The following is a 24,729-nucleotide window of genomic DNA, read 5'->3' as shown; positions in this document are numbered from 1 at the left end:
AAAGGTTAACGCAGATTTGACCATATTGGAAACTTAATGACAGCCTCTCTTTTTTCTCTCCAATATTTGCAAATCTTTGTTTTGTGAACTAGTTTCACATCTGCAGAAGCACTTGGCTGTTTTCTTCCTCCTTCCAACATTTATCTTCTCCCTTGTTATCATACCTATTTTTTCTTTGATCTTACGGCATACAAAGGGGATTACAGATAAAGGCAGTAGGTGTGTAGTGAACAATCATGCTGAGAAAGAAATCTCTGAGTTTGAGGTAATTATATAATGCAAAATAAGAAGAAACAGATCAGTATTTTCAGTGGAAGGTGGAATTGGTGGATTTGCAAACCAAATGACTTGTAATATTTAGTTATGTTCCTGTACATCATCATTTTAATCCTTTAGCATTCAGATTACTCTGTCAAATATAACGCTTATTTATTTACATTTTTAAAAAAGTTAATCATGTATCATCTTGTAGTGTAGAGGTTTCAAAGCTATAATTGTTTATTTTTAGAATGACATTGTAAAATGCTGAATCTGGTCAATTTGAACATAAAGCAGGTAGAATATTTGGGTCAGATATGGCTGGTTTAAATGCTAAAGGGTTAATGTCCACTTTTTCATTCTTGTATGCATTGGGGATAGAATTTATTGAGACAGATTTTCTTTGGACAGATGCCCTTCTTATTGCCAACCCTTATCTGTCTCCATGTAAGGTAATATTTCCCTATGACCAGAGATGTTTCTGCATGTCTGACCATGAACAACACTGCTTGTATGACAGTGGCACTCATTTACAAGCGTCACATGATGTCAAGACAAGGAAATACACACACACACACAAATGCATACACACAGTAGGCTTCTTTGTTTCCAGTCTTGCTTGAGAAACATGTCTAACCATGGGAAAGCATTACTTTGCTTGGTAACAGTTGAGGGTTAGTGACAAGAAGAGCATAGGGCTGTAGAAAAAATATTTGCCTCTATGAATTCTGGGCTTTAAAAAATGAACATTGAAACAATCATAATGATTTACAATTGTAACTTCAATATTCTGAATAATGAATGTATTTAAATATTTTTATTACTGTTAGAAATATAACTCTATCTCTAACTGTTACCCTTCCTTACTATTATCCCTCACTTGATCTCTGTTTTATACTAATATGCATGTTACTGCCACCACTGTCTGTCTTTCATTACCTCTCCCTACTCTAATTTCCCCCTTCCTATTTTTGCTCTCTTTCCTCTCTCATTCTAATTCTTTTGTCATTCACTCTGTTTCCTAATAACACTGTTACCTTGGACAAATGAAAATGCTGTAAGGTAGTAAGGATTCTTAGCCTTGTTGGGAGCAAGGTAACCTCGTTCACCACCTTTACCCTATTTTTGCACCTCATGCTCTCTTCTTTCTCTAGTTCATCTTCTGTCATTGTGTTGTCTCCTATTCACCCTCTTAGTCGTATTACCTTGAAAGAGTAGGCATCTGTGAGTCTCAAGAGACCATGGATCTGTGCTCAAAGAAATTGTGTCAGCTGCTGATGGTGGTGCAGAGTCTCCTGTGGCTGTAGAGACCCACACAGGGTTGGCAATCGTGTATACAGCATCTGCATTTGAAGCAGCTCTCTGCCGGCACTACTGGTTTTTTCTTTTTGTCAACTGCGCTTTTCTTTGGTGGCAAGTTCCTCTTTCTCTTCCCCGCAATTCATCTTCTTTCATAGTATTTGTCTCCAGCATGGATGATCATTTACGACCCCCTCCTATCTCAGGACGTCCAGATCTATTGATTTCACATCTCTCTTGCAAATGTCCTTGAAGTGAAGATGAGGTCATCCTCATGCTCGTGTGCCAGTGGCCAATTCCCCATACAAGAGGTCTTTTGGAATCCTCCCATCTGGCATGCGATCTACATGACCAAGCCAGCACAGATGGCACTGCTGGGGCAGGGTGAATAAATTGGGTGTCTTGGTGTAGTTGAGGACTAGTGTTGGTGATGTGGTCAGTCCATTTGATATCCAAGATGTGTCTCAAATTATGAAGGTAGAAGACATTGAGACGCCACTTCTCTCAACTAGCCTTAAATGAACAGAGACAACATAAAGTAGCATGGACTCTTTAGTATTGCAGGATACACAGTAACCTCATTTGTGACAGTGCCATAATAAAATACATCTTGTACATATTGTATCATACTTGGCAAATATAGTTTGCTTGAGGTTGTGACAATCTATCTAGTGCTGGTACTGTGATCAGATACATCTAGTACACTCAGTAAAGTTAGTAATTTTTCTGTGAATCTGTGAATCCATCATGTTTAAACTCACAATCAATCATTTGATGTTCATATATTTAAGGGTGACGAGATAATGTGTCCAGAAAAATCACCAGTCAAGAAATCTGTAATGTTTGAAACTTCCTCACCAAAAAACCTTTCAGACAATGAAGAGGTTAATAAACTTTATTTATTTATTAATTTGTAAATTTGTAGAAACATAATTTCTTTATTGTTTCCTTATCGTGTTTGTATATAGGTGCAGGCATGGCTTGCTTCCCAACCACATGGTTCCAGGTTCAGTCCCACTGTGTGGCACCTTGGGCAAATGTCGCTCATTTTGTGATGTAGCAGGCCTCTTGACTAATTAGAGCACACCTTACATCCAACATCAATTCTCAGTGAAGACACTTGAAAATTGTTTTCTTCCATTTTCTTCATTTCTGTCACAAAATACACATGGAAAAGTGCTCAAAACCTTTCATTATGAGTAATAAAAGGATCAACCACACAGACAAGAACAAGAGGCATAAATTCTATAGGAATAAACATTCAAAAAATGCCAAAAAGAGGTAATTTGATGACTTTTCTTCTCCAAGTTTATCTGCTGCAGAACTCGGCTCATCAACCAAGATATGAAAACTCGAGGAAGAATATTGCTTGGATGGATATAGGTCAATAGATCTGAAGCTTTTATCATCCTTGATTAGTGTCTTCTCCTGCCTGAAATGTATAAGATATACAGTGTCGGTTGAGAGTGAAATGAAGCATGGTCTTGCGTTGAATTTCACCATCTGATGTGAACTTGACTGTAACTTTGCTCACGTTTTTCAGACATCTAAGCTGGGTGATGCAAGTCGACACTACTTAGTCAACTGTCAATTCATTATGGCAATGTCTGCTATGGGAAAATATTTCAAACAGGGTGGGAGATTTTGTGCAAATATGGACTCACCTCCAGCATCAGCAGAGCCGTCTTAGATTGCTCATCCCAACATCTTGCTGACAGAGACTAAAATAATTGCTGAGCAGAGTCACACTGCTGCTCAGGAAGCAGATATGGCCATGCTACAATAAGCTACAACACGCAAAGGATATTACTCAGGAAGCAAAAGATATAGCAAATTCTGATGATCTCCTTGTATCCTGTGATGGCTCATGGCAAAAGCGGGGTTTCTCCAGCAAGAATGAAATAGCAACAACATTGACTGTGCAAGGACCAGCCGGAGTCTCTAAAGTCATCGATGTAGAAGTAATGATGAATTACTGCACAGTGCCTGTAATATTGCTGGTGCAAAGAAAAGTAAAGAGCTAGAGAAATGGAAAACTGAACATGAACTTGTTTGTTCTAAAAACTACACTGGAGCTGCTGGGAATATGGAAACAGTGGGAATGCAGTATATCTTTGAACGGTCAGAAGCATTTCGGTCTGCAAGGTATGTTGGATACCTAGGGGATGGAGATTCCAAAGTATTCTCTGCTGTAGCCAATGCTGATCAAAATTGAAAAATATGAATGCTGTGGTCATGTGCAGAAGAGGATGGGGCTCAGACTGATGGACCTGGTACAGACAAATAGAGGAAAACCATTCACCAGTGATGATGGCAAAAAGTATACTGGTATTGGAGGTGTGGGTAGGCTCACACAGAAAGCCATCTTATCCATACGGGGTCATTATGGAACTGCCACCAGGAACCACCCTAATGACAAAGCTTCCATGAAGAGAGCCATGTGGGGAATTTTCAAGCACAGGTCCATGGACCATAGTGACTATGGTGACTGGTGTCCATCAAAAAAAGGTGGATGACAAATGTAATCCAAACAAAAACTCCCTGCCAAAATTTGTGCTGGATAAAATGAAGCCTGTGTTTGTAGCCTTATCTGAGGACAAACTCTTGGATAAGTGCCTGCATGGAGGAGCACAAAATAACAATGATTCTGATTCAGTAAAGATTAGAACAGTAAAACATTTTGTGTGTGTGTGTGAGTGTGTGCATATGTGTACATTTTTCAGAATGTTGTTTTCTTAAGAACTTAAAATTCATAAGATTAAAACTTAGTATTTTTTCTGTGAGCCTACCATGTTTAAATTCATGATTAGCTCTTTTGATACAGACGTACCCAAGACCACCCTGGTTTAATACAAACTTCTTGTTTTAAACTGATCTAAATTAAAACCTTCAATCATGATTTCACATTAATTTATGTTCCAAACACCAGCTTAGTAACGACAAAGTTATATTACTAAATTCCAAATTAATTGAAACAACAACAGTGTATGTTAAAAGAAATATGGTAACAAAAAGGGTTACTCATTTAATATTTATGTATTTAAGGTTGAACAAATAGTAAACTCAGTGAAATCGCCAGTCAAGAAATCTGTGATATCAGAAAATTCCTCACCAACAAAACATTCAGACAATCAGGAGGTTAGTAACCTTATTTTTAATCTCTCCTCTATCATATTTCTTACTCCCAGTTTACAACTGCTGAAAATTTCAGATCTAGAATTCAGCAGTGTGGTAGAGTTCTTTGATCTGGAAAGGATCTGTGTTCTTTCAGTTACGCATAGTTTACATTATTTTGATCTGTTGACCTATGGTGTGGATTTTTCAGCTATTTTCTAGTTTCCATTATTTACGTTATTTACATTTGACAGATATTTGTCCTGATCTTGTTTGTTGTTAACACAACGTTTTGGCTGATGTACTCTCCTTCATCAGGTGTCTTGGGGGAATTTTGAACCTGGGTTCTCATTCCTAAGGTATTTTTCTGATGTTATTATTCTTATCATTATGGTCACTGCCTGGAATCGAACTCGGAATCTTGGGGTTAGTAGCCCATGCTCTTAACCACTATGCCATATGACTGTGGGAATAATAATAATAGTAATAACATCAGAAAAATACCTTAGGAATGAGAACCCAGGTTCAAAATTACCCCCAGGACACCCGATAAAGGCTGGAGAGTACATCAGTTGAAACGTTGTGTTAACAACAAACAAGATCAGGAGAAATATCCATCAAATGTAAAGAATGTACATAATTCCTCATCTCTCAAATATAGAACTGTATTTTCCAGTTTATCATATGTAGTATGGTGTTAGCCTTCAAACCCCATACATGGCTAGCCAACTTAGTAGCTTTACTTTTGTCCTTGTGTTGAAATGAAGGTATGTGATTAGCATAGCGATTTTTGCTCACCTTTTCTCGCTTTTTCTCTTATCCTATTGTCCTATTTTTAGCTTGTTATGCCATGTGGGCAGTGCCTGAAGATTGTGCTAAGGCACCAGACATGTTAAAAATATTGTTGGTATATTTTCCTCACATGAAACTAATAGTAGCACAAAGAAACATATATTGTGTTTATTAAGTAATAATTATATACACACGTACACAATGCCTTGCATATTTATTTAGTCTTGATATGTTCCAGTAGATTCAAATGTGAATAAGCTAACCACTGTTGTGTTTGTCACAGAAGAACACCTTTTTTATGACAAATATGTGTTCATAACACACTCAGTTCATTAGCACATAAGATTCTTAGGACAGCCAGTGTTTTGACATCTTTATAGCTTGTCAGCCAGAAGCACCTTCAGACCTATGAATCTAACAAGAGCTGATGGTCTTATTTATAATTTCAGCTAACTGTTTGCTGATCCATGCTGATATCTGCTAACTTATAATAAATTGTCATGTGCACAGTGAACAAAGAGATTCAAAGTGATAACTTACATATTTATTCTTAATATGTTCTGATAGATTTCAATGCGAATATACTAATCATTGTTGTATTCATCACAGGAGAACAGCTTGTCCTTTATGGCAGATATGTGTTTATAATGTATTCAATTCATTAGTACAAGGAATTCTGGGACAGCTGGTGTTTTGAACTGTTTATTGGGTGTACTCTTGAGTAAAAGAGAGAATCTTCTTGCTAAGAATTCATGTTCTTTTTGTTTAGCAAAGTGAAAGGTGTATAGTATTAAATTTCTTTATAAAGTATTAAATTTTCTTTCATTTAATTATAAGTATTTAATATATATAGCTGCTATTTCAATCTAGCTGGATCTCATCAGTACGACTTGGTCAGAAATCTAGGTTTATTAAATGTAACATTATATTAAATTTAATTTTCAACACTATAAAAGGAGTGCAAGAGGAGTTGAAAAAAGAAGGAAGAAAGGAGAGAGAAGGGGAAATTCTTATGTAATTACATTTTTTAATGACAGGGACCAGAATTAACCAATTGAGAAACTAAATGTTCTTTTCACATTCATGTTTTTTCTATTCCTTAGTTTAGTTTTGTTTTGTTTTGTTTTTCCCCCCACCAGAAATTACTCGGATTGCTCTATAGATCTGGCTTAGGTCCGCCTAGAAGTTCTGCAATGAGGTTTACAGAATATCAGAAAAACTTCACAGTGAAGAAACCTTTAAAAACAGATTCTTTGGTACAAAAACCTAAGGTAACTTTTCCCTTGTTTCAACTTGTTCAACTATTTCATTGTTTTATAGCTTTTAAATAAATCATCATCATTATCATCAACAACATTATCATCATCATTATTATCATTATTGTTTTAACATCCACTTTTACATGCTTGCATGGGTCAGAGGCAGATTTTTCCTGTTGGCAACCCTCGCTTGTTTCCAAGCCAGGTAGTATTTTTCCCTGGCTGGATATGTTTATATGGAAGAGTGGAAATAAATGACACCACTTGTATGACATAGACTCTTGCTTACGACTCTGATGTGATGTCAAAATGAGGAAGCACAAACACATGTACACACATATACGTCACACTCACACACATGCACACATCTAGGAAAGACCTCTTTCAGTTTCCATTTACCAAATCCGCTCATAAGGCTTTGGTCAACCTGAGGCGATAGCAGAAGTCACTTACCTAGGATGCCTTGCAGTTGGACAGAACCCAATGCCACATGGGTTGGGAAGCAAATTAATATGTGTAAAAAATGTGCCACTATGATATAAATGATAGCCTTCATTTGCAGTCATTTGTGAAAATGTCCAGCCATGGGGAAATAATACCTTCCTTGGAAACATGTAAGGGTTGGTGACAGGAGAGGCATCTGATAAAAGGAAAACCTGCCTCAACAAATCCCATCTGACCCATGTAAGCATGGACAAGCATCATTAGCATCATAATTTTAAGGGAGTGTCATTTTGTTTAAATCCTAATCCAATACCAGACTAATGCCAAAGTCAGTTATTTTTATAAATTCCTTCAAATTCTTGACTTATAAATTTTTTTTTTCCTTTTCCTGGCTGAGTCTGGAGAAAGCGACAGTGCTCATAACCATTGTGCCATTAATTTTGCTCTGTTTAAATTGTTACAGGTCAAAACCTGCAGGAAAGACATGAATGGGGAGGTGATTCCAAAGGATTGACAATATTAGGGAGTAAGAATTGGACTTAGGGGTTGGTACTGGGCCAGAAAAATTAGCTGCAACAAGAGAGATGAAGGGGTCAGGGGGTGCCTGAGTGGTGAAGGAATGAGACCAACCAGTTCCAAGAAGCAGAAGCAATATAGTAGCAATAGAAAAGACAGAAAGAGGAGACAACATGCCCATTAGTGATTGAATTCCAATCTGTTAAGTGGACCTTGTCTGGACACTATCCAAGATATCTGTGTGTGTGTGTAGTAGCAGCACCATCTAGCGGTCAGAACTCCATTTCAGGCCTCACTTGAATTTTATAGGATGTTGGGGACTGAAATATTTTTGCCCCTAAAGAGAAGGACCAGTTTGTGGAATGTGTTCTTAGCTATGGTAATTATGTGTTTTTACCCAGAGAAATCCTTAGTGACATTTAAAGTGACTATGAGGGTTCTAGCTGAATGCTGCACATGTTTACAGGAGTTGTGATACAGTGGTGTTTTCTTGATATGAATAGGGCTTGAAACACATAGCATATTACAGTTGGGTCTTTGACATCAGTGGAACCCAGTCATTGATATGCAAGCTTCTGGGTAGAATCACAATCAAGATTTTGGAGGTATAATTTTTAACAACTAGCAGCAGGTGTTATGCTCTACCCACATTACCTGGTAAAATGTTGTAGTGCACCTAAGTGCTGTATACAATAAGGTTGTTATCATTTTATTGTATTGCCCCTGGACTAGCTCTTGTGCGGGTGGCACATAAAATACACCATTTTGAGCATGGCCATTGCCAGTACCGCCTAACTGGCCTTTGTGCCGGTGGCACGTAAAAAGCACCCACTACACTCTCTGAGTGGTTGGCGTTAGGAAGGGCATCCAGCTGTAGAAACTCTGCCAAATCAGAATGGAGCCTGGTGTAGCCATCTGGTTTCACCAGTCCTCAGTCAAATCATCCAACCCATGCTAGCATGGAAAGCGGATGTTAAACGACGACGACGGCGGCATCAACCTGCTCACCTTTCACATGGAGAATTAAAATCTTTCAGATCAGTAGCAGTCGTAGTTTATAATCATATTACTTGTTTAATCCAATTCTTTTTTTCTTCTTTTTTCATTCAGAACCTTTTTCACTCAGGCAGCCATTTTACTCAAGCCCCTTCTCAAAATGATTATGCAGTAAAACAGTCAGAGTATCAGAGGAACTTTTGCAGCCCACTACCTGAGAAAGATGTCTGCTCTAATACATCTACAGTAGAAAATGAATATTCCTGTGTGAAAAAAATAAAGCATCCACGTAGAAGCAGGTCAGTGAATTCTAAGAGAACTGAAAGGATAGGTGCATTGGCAAAATCAGTGTCAACTGAAGATGTATACCCCAGCAAAAAGACATCCTCACAACCTGTTAAGAATAAAGAAAAATACATAAAGAAAAAGACATCCTCACAACCTGTTAAGACTACAGAAAGTTTGTCAACAAAATTAGAAACCAATGGACCAACATCATCAAAAAGAACTGAAGACAGTGACAAAACTGAGCCAAAACATAAGGTTGGTTGCTTAATCTAGCTGCTTTTCAATTTTACTCTGGAAAAACTTCCTCCTTTCCTCCTCCTTGTACCAGATAACATGAATAAAATATTATCTCTGGCTAAATATTGCCGTTAATTTGGCATTCTGTATCTGCATTAAGTATGACATGCAGTTCGATATTTGAAACTAATACTGCTTCTGATGCACATAACAAATTTTTATTCAGCTGCTTGGCTAAATGCAACATCAGTGATTTTTCAGCTACTGTCTTCCTATATTGATGATGATGGATTTTGTCTGCATGCAGTTGCCAGTGAGCACTTGCTACTGACGAAGCTAAAAGTGACAGAAATGTGCATCTACCAATACCACCACTGTAGCCGGATAATTTTCACTTGCTACTGATTTATTTTAGTGTTATTTAACAGTGTATATTTATAAGAGGTGTTGTCTCAGGACAAATGCTGCTGTTAATTTGGCTTTTTGTGATGTATCTACACATTAATTATGATACACAGATAGATTGATATATATATCATCATCATCATCATCATCGTTTAACGTCCACTTTCCATGTTAGCATATGTTGGACGATTTGACTGAGGACTGGCGAACCAGATGGCTGCACCAGGCTCCAATCTGATCTATCTATCTATATATATATATATATATATGTATGTATGTATGTATATACACACACACAATAGGCTTCTTTCTGTTTCCATCTACAAACCTACTCACATGGCTTCAGTTGGCCTGAGGTTATAAGCAGAAAACATTTTCTCAAGGTACCATGCATTGGGACTGAACCCAAAACCACATGGCTGGGAAGCAAACTTCTTAACCACCCAACCATGCCTGTCGTAATGTAATACTACTATAGTTTTAATATTACATGATATATTATGAAGTATCAAATCATAATTAAGATATTTAATATATACTCTAAATGTATTAGACAGTACTACATGTAGAAGAAGGATAATCTTGAGCAATGAGCCCATGAAACAGTTTCAATTCCTAATTGAAACACTTTTACTTTGATACAGCTACTGTTGTTGTTGGCACTCCGTCGCTTACGACGTCGAGGGTTCCAGTTGATCGAATCAACAGAACAGCCTGCTTGTGAAATTAATGTGCAAGTGGCTGAGCATTCCACAGACACGTGTACCCTTAACGTAGTTTTCGGGGATATTCAGCGTGACACAGTGTGACAAGGCTGGCCTTGTGAAATACAGGTACAACAGAAACAGGAAGAAAGAGTGAGAGAAAGTTGTGGTGGAAGAGTACAGCAGGGTTCGCCACCATCCCCTGCCAGAGCCTCATGGAGATTTAGGTGTTTTTGCTCAATAAACACTCACAACGCCCGGTCTGGGAATCGAAACTGCGATCTTATGACCTTGAGTCCGCTGTCCTAACCACTGGGCCATTGCGCCTCCACAATACAGCTACTAATACTCTTGGAAAAGGCATGGGCATTACATTGTTGTGCCTTATAAATGAAATATATATATTAGATAACATTACACTGTGATAGTATCATATTACAAGGTGGCAAGCAGGCACAATTGTTTCCACACTGTGAAAAATGCTTAGCAGTATTTCTTCCGACTTTACATTCTGTGTTCGAATGTTGCCAAGGTCAACTTTGCCTTTCATCCTTTCGAGGTTGATAAAATAAGTACCAATTGAACACTGGGGTTGATGTAATTGATTTATGCCGTACCAAAATTGCTGGCTTTGTGCCAAAATTTGAAGTCACTATGATCATGTCACGCGATTCTTTTCTTTTGTTTGTTACAAGTGAAAATGTATTTTTTATCTTTACAGATGAAAAGAGCCAAAAGTCTTGAATGTAAGAGATTTCTTTCTTAATTAAATATTCAATTAATTATAGTCATGTTTTTTTGGGGTTTTTTTTATCAAATTCTGTCAAAGAATGTCAAAGTTAGGTAACTACTTTTTCTATCTTAATTCCCTAATTTGTACCCTATTTCTTTTTTCTAAGCATTTATTCCCTTTTGTGGAGAGTGCATTTGTGGCTTTGATGTATCTGAGATGTTCTAATTGACACATTGCTCACCTAATGTTAGGGACCTATCATCATTATCCAGATCCTGAAAGAGCCAATTTCACGACACAAGGAGGTCATTGATGGAAGGTGGCATTTGAACTTAGAATGCAAAGTACCTGAACAGATGCTACAAGGCATCTTGTTGGATGTTCTAATGACTTTAGTTTCTAGGGTTAGATGCCCTTCTTAAGACCAGTCTCTTTACAGAATATACTGAGTACTTTTATTATAGCACCAGCACCTGTGAGGTTGCCTCATAGCTCTGACTGAGTGGGGCTACAGTAGAAGAAGGTAGCTTTATGCTTGGGGATGAGAGGTTAAAGTGTGAAAGAAGGAACCAGAATAGAAGAGATTTTTTGTTGGAGATGAGTTATATGTCTAATCACTTTATAATAGAGAAGATGTACCAAAATAAGAAATCATTAGGATTATCCAGATGTGGATATTTGACTGTTTAAATATGCTCACCTGTTTAAATATCCTCATGTGCGTTCTTGACAATTTTATTTTACAGCTGTTACTTCACATCCCGAACTCAAGAATGATAAAAGTCCCCCTGTGTGAGTAAAATGTCATTTGATTTTTTTCTATAAAAACTATTTATTGACTTTATTCCTTAACCCTTTAACATTTAAACCAGCCATATCCAACCAAAATAATCTATCTACTTCATATTTCAAACTGGCCAGATACAGCTTCTCACCCCTACAATATTATTCTAAAAATTAGCAATCACATCATTGAAATCTCAAAGCTACAAAATAAGGCATGACTAATTCATATCAATTTGAATAAATAAGCATTACACTTGACAGAAATCATCATCATCATCATCATCATCGTTTAACGTCCGCTTTCCATGCTAGCATGGGTTGGACAATTTGACTGAGGACTGGTGAAACCAGATGGCTACACCAGGCTTCAATCTGATTTGGCAGAGCTTCTACAGCTGGATGCCCTTCCTAACGTCAACCACTCCAAGAGTGTACTGGGTGCTTTTACGTGCCACCTGCACGAAGGCCAGTCAGGCGGTACTGGCAACGGCCATGCTCAAAATGGTGTATTTTATGTGCCACCCACACAAGAGCCAGTCCAGGGACACTGGCAACGATCTCACTCGAAAGTCCTTACACATGCTGCGGGCACAAGTACCAGAGAGGCGACGCTGGGCGCAGGTGCCATCACGAATCTGAATGCTAAAGGGTTATTTAATATAATTGTATTTTTGAAGAGTTGGTGCTCTTTGCTAATAAACTATTTCATTTGATCAAAATCTGGTGTTTATACCAAAGGAATCAGTGTTGTTTTCTTTTGATTTGAGATATTCATATTTATGTAACATGGAGAATTTGAAAAAACATGATTATTGTCCTTGGTTTATTTGATCACTGGCTCTACTTCATCTGGAGACTTACTGGTTCCTTGTATTCTCAAATTCCACTTTTTCTCTTGATTTATTTTCATATGGAAGTAATTTTTGTTCATACTTGAATTTATTTTTCATTTAAAATGAAATATTAAATATAAAAAAAATTTACACATGCTTTAAATACAATCCTTTATTATTATTATTATTATTATTATTATTATTGTTATTTTTATTATTGCTTTCCTTTAGAGTTTTAATGTCTGAATACCAGAAAAACTTCAACTCACCCTCAAAATTTGCTTATGTTAAAAATGCCTGGGTAAATAAGGACCCACAGGTAAAGTAGCCTTCTCTACTGTTAAATACTTCAATATGTTGGTGTATTTAATTTTTCTTGTATTATATAAGATCACAACTTTAGTATTAAAAACTATTTTCGTTTTAATGTCAAATTTGGAATACTTATTCCTTGACAAGATAATTAGATAAATTATTCTAATTAACCATTAATGTATCATCCATTTACACTGGTTTCAATTTTTGGCACAAGGCCAGCAATTTCAGGGGAGTGGGTAAATCAATTACATCAACCCCAGTACTCATTTGGTACTTATTTTATTGATCCCGAAAGGGTGAAAGACAAAATTGACCTCAGTGGAATTTGAACTCAAAACATGGAGATAGATGAAATGCCTAGTGGCATTTTTGTCTAGTGTCCTAATGATTCTACCAGCTCACCATCTTATATCATCTATTAATATTAGCAACTTGAGTAATTTCGAAAGTATACTTTTGTCACCATAAGTAATTTGATAAAAGTTAAATTATAATTATTTTATGTGCGCTATATTTCCTGATATTAGCCATGATGGCAAAAGTATATTAATATTATTGTAGCAATTATATTCATTTTGAACAGTTTGTTGTTGTTTACTTCCTCTCCTCCTCCTACTCCTCTGTCTCTATGATTCTTTCTCTGAGTATGTGTAGCATTCTTTTAGCCATTGCCTACCACCAAGCCTAGTATGTTCACTCATCATGCACCTCTTATGTTAACTCACTCTGTACCTCTTTTATTCTCTCTCTCTCTCTCTCTCCCCCATCTCTATACAATGTAAAGAATGACTGGAAACAACCAATATGTAAAGTGTGACCAACCAGCATCTCTATTGGCCATAGTTAATGGAGATACATATGTAATATGCATATCTTCATTAACTTCCTACCCATTTGAGACAGTTTGAGACAGAAACCACTGAGCCAGAAGGCTGTGACAAGCCCCAAATTCCAATGTCTGCTTTGGCATGCGCTTGCACACACACACACACATACACACACCTATATCATCATCATCATCATCGTTTAACGTCCGCTTTCCATGCTAGCATGGGTTGGACGATTTGACTGAGGACTGGTGAAACCGGATGGCAACACCAGGCTCCAATCTAATTTGGCAGAGTTTCTACAGCTGGATGCCCTTCCTAACGCCAACCACTCAGAGAGTGTAGTGGGTGCTTTTACGTGTCACCCGCACGAAAACGGCCACGCTCGAAATGGTGTCTTTTATGTGCCACCCGCACAAGCCAGTCCAGGGGCACTGGCAACGATCTCACTCGAAAATCCTACGGGAGCCAGTCAGGCGGTACTGGCAACGGCCACGCTCAAAATGGTACATCTCATGTGCCACCCGCACAAGAGCCAGTCCAGGGGCACTGGCAACGATCTTACTTGGCTTGCCGGGTCTTCTCACGCACAGCACATTTCCAAAGGTCTCGGTCAGTAGTCATCGCCGTCATCGCCTCGGTGAGGCCCAATATATATATATATATATATATATATATATATAAGAAAAAGAGATGACAAAGGAATAAATGCTTATCCTATGAACTTCATTAGCTTACAACTATTTCTGCTATAAGACGCTGTGGACTCATAGTTGAGTGTCTGAGTAACTCCTTATCACCTCATGTTTGAGGCTCTGATGAAGCTATAAGGTGTTACTCAGGCACACTGCTATGAGTCCACAATATCTTATACGGGAAGAACTGTTTGGTACTGAAGTTCATAAAATAATCATTTATTCCTTTGTCATCTCTTTTTTTTATTATTACTGCTCTGTGCTTGACTAATGTTTTATTCAGAAGTTTATGTATATTGAGTGCTACACCATGTTATTAGTATTGCAATGCCTAAGCCAGATATTTATACATATGTTTGAGTGTATCATCTTTCACAAGAAACTGCTTCTTCCATCTTAATAAGGTAACGACTGAAAATATATCATATGAAGACTGGTACAAGCAGGTGCTAGAGTTACGTGATAAGGCAGCAAAATACCGGCAGAGAGCACTTGACTCTCACTTTTGTTCAAAACATATGGTACAGCTGATATCAAAGGAGACAGAAAAATGGGAAAATTCTAGAAAATTGTTAACTACAGCAATTGATCCTTCTCAGATGAAACCAGCAGGAATAACTTATTATCCGTAAGTGAATTGTTTTATGGATATCCCTTTATTATTGCATCATCATACAGATATCTGTATTTATCAAATCATCATACAAATATCCCTGTTAATTACATCCTCATACAGATATCACTGTTTATCACATTTTCATTGTTATTTGAACACCTACTTTTCTATGCTTGCATGGTTCAGACAAAACATGTTGCAGCAGTTTTTCTACCTCTGGATACTCTTCCTATCTCCAACCATTACCTGTTATTAAGCAATGTAATATTGCCTTTAGTCCTTTTGAACAACAAAGAGCTCAATAGGTGGACAATCAGCATGCAAGTGTCAACACTAAGCAAAGACACAAACGCACACATGCACGCACTTATACATCCATATACTTATCATCATCATCAATGTTTAACATCCATTTTTCCATGCTTGCATGGGCCAGACAGAATTTGTTGAAGCAGATTTTCTACAGCTGGATGACCTTCTGTTGCCAACCCTTACTTGTTTCTCTGCTAGGTAATATTTTACCATAGAAGTCAAGAAATGAGCAGCATTGCTTGTATGATAGTAATGTTCATTTACAATCATCACATGATGTCAAGACAAGGATAAACACAAACAAACCCTGCACACACACTTGGCTTCATTCAGTTTCTGTCAACCAAATCCACTCATAATAAGCCTTTTACAGTTTCTGACTTCCATTTCACTCCCAGAGTATTGGTTGGCCTTGGGCAGTAATAGAAGACATTTGTCCAAGATGTGATACAGTTAGTCTGAACCTGAAACCACATGCTTGCAAAGCAGACATGTTAATTAAACCGCTAGACCTACACATCTATTATGGATTCTATTTTCTGCCTTTATATTTCTCTTTTCTATTCTACTCTGTGTCTTAACAATGAAAATAACTCAACCTGTACAATAGTCTCCAGTTATTTTAATTCTGTTACAAGTCAGTCTGTTTCTGTTTCCTCTGCTGTTGCTGCTATGAAGTAAGTTAGCTGGTGAAGAAGGTTCTATTAATTTAATCACTGTATAATACAGAGAAGTGTAAAAGAGGAGACAGAAAGCAGCAATAAGTTGAGTAAAGAAAGATAGCAATGGTAGGCAAAAGTGCGTGCATAGCATGCAAAAGAAAATGCAAAAAGACAGAAAAGTGAACAGTGGAGTGGCTGTGTGGTAAGTAGCTTGCTTACCAACTACATGGTTCCGGGTTCAGTCCCACTGCATGGCATCTTGGGCAAGTGTCTTCTACTATAGCCTCGGGCCGACCGAAGCCTTGGATTTGATAGACGGAAACTGAAAGAAGCCCGTCATATATATGTATGTGTTTGTGTGTCTGTGCTGTGTTTGTCCCCCCCAACATCGCTTGACAACCGATGCTGGTGTGTTTACGTCCCCGTAACTTAACGGTTCGGCAAAAGAGACTGGGGTCGATTTGCTCGACTAAAGGCGGTGCTCCAGCATGGCTACAGTCAAATGACTGAAACAAGTAAAAGAGTTATAGATTCATAAAGAGAAAAGTGTATAGAAGTACATCAAAAACTGTGTTAGCAAATTTCAGGAAACATGAAATTTTTGAAGAATGCCGTGTCTTGTCAGCTAACACCTGATATAGGTAGTTTATTCCATTCTTTGACAATTCTGAAAGCAAGGAAATGTTTCTGAAAGTCATGAATGCTACAATAGTTTTTGATTTTATAAGCATGTCTAAGAGAGGTAGAGGTATTGAATTTAAAAAAATGGGTAAAGTGTTGTTGGAAGGATGGTGGATAATTCTATGGGCTTCTACCAAGTCAACTGCCAGGCATCAAAACTTTAGTGTATCAATGCCCAGAGAAGCAATATGTTCAAGATATGGTGACTGTTGGAGGATATTCATCTGGTTGCACACCTCTGGATTGATATTCTGAAGAAGATGGGGGGGGGGGGTTCTAGACTGGAGATGCAAACTGTAAGTGTGGACCTGCCATAGCCATATACAGTTTTAACAGGTAGTTAGTGACTGGCTTACAAAGGTCATACTGAGTGTTAGACTTTGATGGGCTTTAGAATAGTATATTATGAGAATTGACAAGAAGAGTAAGTTCTAAAGTGAAGCAGTTTTTGCAAGAAATCATTATACATTTTCTGTTAAGTGTATCAGAGGAGTAGATTCATGGCAGTAAAGAAAAAATAGAGATTGGTCTAATGGAACACTTTGACTGGGATTAGTGTAGAATCATCAGATTTGGGGAAGCATAAATAAACTTTAGTAATTAATAAAAGGATTGAGTCACAGAGCTTAAATTCATGAATAAGCTGAAACAGGCTTATTGTCTTAGATATAAGTTCCTGAGAAAGGAAAATATAAATTAATATTCTTTAGTATTATTTTGTGACAACTTCATGTTCTTATACCAGTTATTCTGTTCTTCCAGGCCAGAAATGTTTTCTTTTAAAAACAATAAATTAAGAAGTTTATCACCAAGTGTCAATAATGAATGTAAAATTGTGTTAGAAGAGGTTGAAGAAGCATTAGTTGCTGATAATAAGCATTCTAAATCAGTGAAAGATGACGATAATTACCAGAATATAAAAGATCAAGAAAGTAACAATGATGTTGAGAAAACTGAGTCAATAACAATCAACATAGAAGAGGAACAGAATTTAGTTGGAAATGAAAATAAAAATCTAGTAACTGATAGGGAAGAAACTGCTGATATACGTGTGGTAGAATCAATCACTGAAATGATGAATAAGAATGATTCAGATTGTTCAAATGGAACAAAGAGAAGAATTATGAAGACAAATCTTTTACAGTTACCCAAAGGAAATAACTCTGAATTATCAATCAAATATCAACCTTCGCCTACAGTGCCAGTCAGTGATAATAAATTGAATGATCAGATTCAACAAATAGATGAAGATCCCATCACAGAATCTAGATATTTTAATAAAACTACATCAGATCCATCAAAAATTGAAACCACAACTGAAGATGATAAGTGCCATATTGATGCTGATAATGAGGGTAAGTATCGTTTAATAAATTATTCTTATCTAGACAATTGCTGTTAATTAATGTATTGGAATTTATACATTCTAGTATCTTTCAACTTTTCCTTTTTATTCTTCCAGTTTATCATCTAGATTTGGTTTCCAAGGTATCAGAAAATTATCGAAGACCAAAGCAAATTTTTAAAGTAAGTTAATAATACAAGGATTTTTAATATTTGAATTTAATATATTTAAGAGGTGGTGAACAGCAGAAATAGAAGAACTATACATTAAACCCCTTGTAGTATTTACTTTCTTTCCTTTATGTTCTGAGTTCAAATCATTCCTACATCTACTTTGTCTTTAATCCCCCTAGGACTCAGTACAATAAAGTACCAGTTGATTTATTGGTGTTTACCCACATAGAGAATGTGTGGGATCTGTTTATGCTATGAATTAATATTTAGGCATGGCTTTGTGGTAAGAAGCTTTCTTCCCAACCACATAGTTCTGGGTTCAGTTCCACTGTGTGGCTCCTTGGGCAAGTGTCTTATACTAGAGCCTCAGGCTGACCAAAGCCTTCTGAATGGATTTGGTAGATGGGAACTGAAAAGAACTCTGGGCGATCATTCGGTACAAGTTCTCAAAATGCCAAACCAGTAGTCAGCTGATTGCCAACCAGTAGTCAGCTTTGCCTGCTGATTATCAACATGGCCAACATGTCTTTGTTTACATCAATTCGGCAATTTCCGTAAAGAGGGAAAGGGCGTTAGTCAGCAGGTAGCAGACAGCAATCAGTCGCTTTCTCTCTCTTTCTCTCTCTCTTTCTCTCTCTCTCTCTCTCTCTCTGTCTTAAAAACACATGTCACTTATCACTCGCTTTCTCTCTCTCTCTAGAGAGAGGTGTATGCTGGGAAACTGAAAGAAGTCCGTCGTATATATGTATGTGTGTGTATATGTTTGTGTGTCTGTGTTTTCCCCCCCAACATCGCTTGACAACAGATGGTGGTGTGTTTACGTCCCCGTAACTTAGCGGTTCGGCAAAAAAGACCGATAGAATAAGTACTAGGCTTACAAAGAATAAGTCCTGGGGTCGATTTGCTCGACTAAAGGCGGTGCTCCAGCATGGCCGCAGTCAAATGAATGAAACAAGTAAAAGAGTAAAGAGCATGTTTATTTAAAGTCTTTATGTTTATTTTTTAAAGGTTTGTAGAAAATGAAAGTGTGAGAGAAAGAGAGAGAGAGAGAGAGAAAGCGAGTGATTGCTGTCTGCTACCTGCTGACTAACGCCCTTTCCCTCTTTCTTGCGGAATTGATGTAAACAAAGACATGTTGACCATGTTGATAATCAGCAGGCAAAGCTGACTACTGGTTGGCAATCAACTGACTACTGGTTTGGCAATTATCGCTGCTTGGCAATCAGCTGATTACTGATTTGGCATTTAGAGAACTTGTATCGAATGATTGCTGAACTCTGTCATATATATGTGTATGTGTATCTTTGTGTCTGTGTTTGTTCCACACAACTGCTTGACAACTTGTGTTGGTGTGGTTACATCTCCATAACTTAGCAGTTTGTCAAGAGAGACTGATAGAATAAACCAATTGTCTTTTCATGTTAAGGAACAGATAATAATCAGACTGGGCAAAATCAGGAGAATAGGGAGGGTGAGCAACTATTTCAAAGCTGCAGTCATGCACAGCAGCCATTGAAACCAAGGACTTGTGTGCTGGAGCATTGTCCTGATGAAACAAGACTGTTTTGTCAGTCCCTGGGCGTTTGGTCTTCATAACCTTTCATAACTGCCTCAGGAAGTTAGTATAGTACTCTCCATTGATGGTGTGGCCCTTTTGAAGACAGTCAATAATTACAATGCCTTTTGCATCCCCATAAACTGACACTATCACCTTCCCTGCAGATGAAATGACCCTCACCTTCTTTGGAGCAGGTGAGGAGGGATGTTTCCACTGCGTGGATTGTCTCTGGCTCAGAGTAATGAAGTCAACACTCATCCTGGGTTAGGAAATGATCAAGGAAACCAGCAGGATCTGCCTCAAACAATGTCAGATTTTCTTGTGATATGATCAACCTGGTATGCTTTGATCAAGTTTCAGAAGACAAGGCACCCACTGAGTAGAAATAAACCTTTGTCATGCCAAGTTCATTGTGCAGACTGTTCTCAACTTTCTCACAGGATATGCTAATAGCATTGGCTATTTGATTTATAATCAGTTGCCTCTCATTCATATCTATGTGGTGAACACAATCGATGTTTTCCTGGAGTAATTTGCAGGGCATTTGACTACTATTTCTAGCAGTTTGAGAGACAACATAGAGGCTTCTTTGTTTAACTTGCAGGTTATGATTTTATTGTCTATGGTGCAGGCTGAGACTCACAGCACAATAACTGTAGTAAGGTTTGAACAGATGATAAAATCAAAATATTAACCAGATAAATCTACATAGTTCGTAGTTTGTTTCGTTAACAAGAATATCTCATTTTTTATAATTTTATTGTAGTCATGTGACAGTATGTTTACTAGAGCTCCATTGTTTGGTAAATCAAGCAAAAATAAACCTGTGATTATGCAACAGCAGCAAAAAGCATTGCCAAATTCTGCACCCTCAAAGAAATCTTATCACTCTTTCCTATCCATGTATAATCCAATTGCTTCCACCAAAGAAGTTAAATGTAAGTAATTTATTCATTTTTATCAGTTTTATCATGGGTTAGGCCTTATTAAGACAATCTTTTACTGCCGGATGCCCTTCATGTTACAAACCCTTACCTGTTTTTCTAATAAGAGATCTTTTATTTCACACGTCTTCAAAGGTGAAAAGTGATCACTGTCTTATGTTTTTGTAAATCTATTTATTCCTTAACCCTTTAGCATTCAGATTCATTTATCCAATGTAATGCTTATTTATCCACAGTTTTCAAAATTAATTATGTAGTGTCTTGTAGCTTCAAGATTTTGAAAATGTGATTGTTTATTTTTAGAATGACATTGTAGGGTAGGTTTGAGAGGCTGGATATGGTTGGTTTGAACATAAAACAGGAAGAATATTTGGGCTGGATGTGGTCAGTTTAAATGCTAAAGGGTTAATGGTGTTTGCAAGCATGGCTGTGTGGTTAAGGAGTTTGCTTCCCAACCACAGGCATTCATGTTCAGTCCCATTACATAGCTTTATGTGTGAGCTTTCAGTTATACTATTCCCATGGAGGCACATGGCCTGGTGGTTATAGCAGCGAACTGGCAGTCGAGAGATTGCAGGTTCAGATCTCAGACCAGGCAATATGTGTGTTTATGAGTGAAATACCTAAGCTCCATGTGGCTCCAGCAGAAGTTAATGGCAAACTTCTGCTGACTTTTTCACCACAACTTTCTCCTGCATCTAGCAGCTCACCTGCGACGGACCAGCGTCCCATCCAGGTGGGGAACCTATATGTCAATGAAACCAGAAAACCAGCCCTTATGAACCAGGCATGGCTCGAGAAGGAACAAACAACAACAACATATATATATATATATATATGTATATATACATGCATGCACACACACACACATTTATATATGTATATCTTGAGTCTCCTTGTTTTGGCATTACAGGATAATTATAAACAAACATCACCATCACACAAGTGGAATTCCTAATTTCCCATCTTCCTCAAAAATATGTTTGTTCATGGGGAAATGATACCCAAATTTGGAAAAAATATTATTGTTGTTGTTATTGTTGTCATCATCATCATCATGCTTTAATCTTTCAATCTGTTTCTAGCTAACAAAAATAGTTCCAGTAAAAGGACAAAGCCTTTGAAATCTCAAGAAAATTTACCTTTCAAGAATTTCGCCAGATCAAACATAATTAGTGCCCTCAAGCCACACTATGAACATTTGAGTGACACTTACAATGTACACCCTCACTCAAAGTGTAAGTACGCCATCTGTCTTAACATCACTTCATACTGTGAAAATGTGTTTGAGATAAGTATTTTAGCAGGAACCTAAATGGTCAGTGAATTTTTTCCCCCTAAATTAGGAGGTTAATATAATATACATACATACAAACACACACATATATATATATATATATATATACATATATATATATATACATATATATATATATATATATGTGTGTGTGTGTGTGTGTGTGTGACGCATCTGTGCTAGTGGAGCACTAAGAGCACCATCCGAGCATGATCTTTGCCAGGGCTGCTGACTGGCCCCCGTGCTGGTGGCTCGTAAAAAGCACCATTCGAGTGTGATCGTTACCAGCGTTGCCTTACTGGCACTTGTGCTGGTGGTACATGGAAAACAACATTTGAGCGAGGGTGTTGCCAGTGCCGCTCGACTGGCTCCTGTGCAGGTGACACGTAAAAACACCCACTACACTCTCGGAGTGGTTGGCGTTAGGAAGCGCACCCAGCTGTAGAAACTCTGCCAGATCAGATTGGAGCCTGGTGCAGCCATCTGGCTCACCAGTCCCCAGTCAAACCATCCAACCCATGCCAGCATGGAAAGCAGACGTTAAACGATGATGATGATATATACACACATACATGCATATGTATATACAATTTATAAGTATAGGTGCATTGGCATAACACATTACCAAATTTTGGGGGGTTGGTAAAGAGTTCTACTCTCTACTCAGATATTTCAAGCAATTTAAAAACTGCCATGTTATCACTGGCAGGCAGAGTTTGAGCAGCCACATTATAAAGCAATAAATGCATTTATAAACATGTTTTCTGTATTTCTTATCGCCGTACACCTAGTTCACTCTCTGAATTGGTTGGTATTAAGAAGGGCATCCAGCTGTAGAAACCAAGCCCTCCGGCTCATCTGTTTGTGTTGAACTGTCCAGCTCATGCCAGTATGGAAAAAGGAATGTTGAATGATGATACATGCACACACACCCATACACACATGTGAGTGTATGCATATAGATATAGTGTAGGTTTGGATTGGGTAAAAATATGTTATATTCACAATGCAGCACTTGACATGAACTCCTGGCTATCTACACTTCAGTACTGGAATTTAGATAATTTACAAATCCACTGGTGTAGGAACTTGAGATGTCTTTCATTGATGAAACAAGTGTGTAAGAATTTTGTTGAGTAACATATAAGATAAGGAAAAAGACGAAGAATGAATGTAGCACAACTTTAATATTTGTTGCATTTGTTTACATACTACCCTGTTTCTATCCATTTGTTTTGTTTGTTTGTGTGTGTGTGTGTGAAGGATATGTAGCCTAGTAGTTAGATTGTTCGACTCAAAATGATGGGTTCAAATATCAGTTGGGTCACACGTTATTTCCTTGAGCATGATACTTTGTTTCATATTACTCCAGTCAACTCAGCTAAAAATCAGTACCAGCTAATGGTTAATCCTGTGACAGACTGAAATCCTAGTTTAATTAAGAATTAGGAAAAATCAAGAGTTTTTATTGATTTTGGTTGGATGGAAAGATGGGCTTTAGTCAAATTATCTTCACCACCACCCCAATCTCTCACTTATTTTATCATTTTCTGTTTGTTGAAAGCCTAAGTTACCATTTTATGTTTTTTTTTACTTTCACATACAACTCATTAATAAACATGAATATAGACACACACACACACACATACTAGCAGATATTTGTGCATGTGTGTGTGTGAGTGAATTATAGGCACAAGCCTTTGTGGTTAAGAAGTTTGTCCATGATTACGAATTCAGTACCATTGCATAGACAGTTAGCTGATGATGATGGTGGCAGCAGTGGGAGGAAGCAAGATTGAAATGGCAACATTTGGAGAGATAGAAGAACCAAGGGTTACTATTAATATTGATGGTGCCGATGGACTGGCTCCTGTGCAGGTGACACGTAAAATACACTATTTCGAGCGTGGCCGTTGCCAGTAAGACATTTGAGCGAGATTGTTGCCAGTGCCACTGGACTGGCTCCTGTGCAGGTGGCACGTAAAATACACCATTTTGAGCGTGGCCGTCGCCAGTACTGTCTGACTGGCCCTTGTGCGTAAAAGCACCCACTACACTCTTGGAGTGGTTGGCATTAGGAAGGGCATCCAGCTGTAGAAACTCTGCCAAATCAGATTGGAGCCTGGTGTCACCTCCTGGTCCACCAATCCTCAGTCAAATCGTCCAACCCATGCTAGCATGGAAAGCGGACGTTAAACGACGATGATGATGAGGAGGAGGAAAGGAAAAAAAAATTTTAATAATAAAAATAAAAGCAATATGTATCTTTTGTAAACTAATCTGAAATATTTAATTTTTGTCTGCATAACAATTACAATTTATTTTCTTTCAGATAACTCAATTCATCGAAAAAGCTCTTTAGATGAACATGCTATTTCTGAGTCCTTGGATACCAGTGGTAGCTTGATATCAGACGTTCTCGAAAGAACCCGCAAAAGAATGAATTTTTGGTGAAAGAATCTTGAATATACTAGGTTGAGGAAAAAGTTTGTGCACTGTGTTAAAATAATGAACTTAATGAACACATACACTAAAAAAAATATATAAAAAAATCATTATTTTAACACAACACAAACTTTTTCCTAAACCAAATAATTTTATATCACGCAAAAAAACAACATTTTTAATTTTGAGGCT

At 37.5% G+C, this 24,729-nt stretch overlaps 1 protein-coding gene across 7 annotated transcripts in view; it reads left to right on the top strand.

Moving 5' to 3' along the window:
• Window positions 1-24,707, top strand: part of LOC106870839 (uncharacterized) — a 39,721-nt gene extending 15,014 nt beyond the window's left edge. For 4 of the 7 annotated variants that reach the window (XM_052971780.2, XM_089359950.1, XM_089359948.1 and 1 more), the window contains 13 exons: window positions 2,349-2,441; window positions 4,603-4,695; window positions 6,603-6,734; window positions 8,793-9,221; window positions 11,034-11,058; window positions 11,792-11,837; window positions 12,896-12,983; window positions 14,909-15,132; window positions 17,538-18,130; window positions 18,238-18,302; window positions 20,618-20,789; window positions 21,881-22,033; window positions 24,425-24,707. In XM_052971780.2, the coding sequence (XP_052827740.2) occupies window positions 2,349-2,441; window positions 4,603-4,695; window positions 6,603-6,734; window positions 8,793-9,221; window positions 11,034-11,058; window positions 11,792-11,837; window positions 12,896-12,983; window positions 14,909-15,132; window positions 17,538-18,130; window positions 18,238-18,302; window positions 20,618-20,789; window positions 21,881-22,033; window positions 24,425-24,546 (2,235 nt within the window). In that variant the 3' untranslated portion in view covers window positions 24,547-24,707. The remainder of the gene's footprint in view (window positions 1-2,348; window positions 2,442-4,602; window positions 4,696-6,602; window positions 6,735-8,792; window positions 9,222-11,033; window positions 11,059-11,791; window positions 11,838-12,895; window positions 12,984-14,908; window positions 15,133-17,537; window positions 18,131-18,237; window positions 18,303-20,617; window positions 20,790-21,880; window positions 22,034-24,424) is intronic. The other 3 variants (XM_052971781.2, XM_089359951.1, XM_089359949.1) reach the window with 1 other exon arrangement.
• The last annotated feature ends 22 nt before the right edge of the window (window positions 24,708-24,729 follow it).

This window comes from Octopus bimaculoides, chromosome 11, assembly GCF_046866305.1.
Source record: "Octopus bimaculoides isolate indiv1 chromosome 11, ASM4686630v1, whole genome shotgun sequence".
NCBI lineage: Eukaryota > Metazoa > Mollusca > Cephalopoda > Octopoda > Octopodidae > Octopus > Octopus bimaculoides.
Note: the sequence above shows the minus strand (reverse complement) of the source record. Positions and strands in the feature narration are given on the sequence as shown.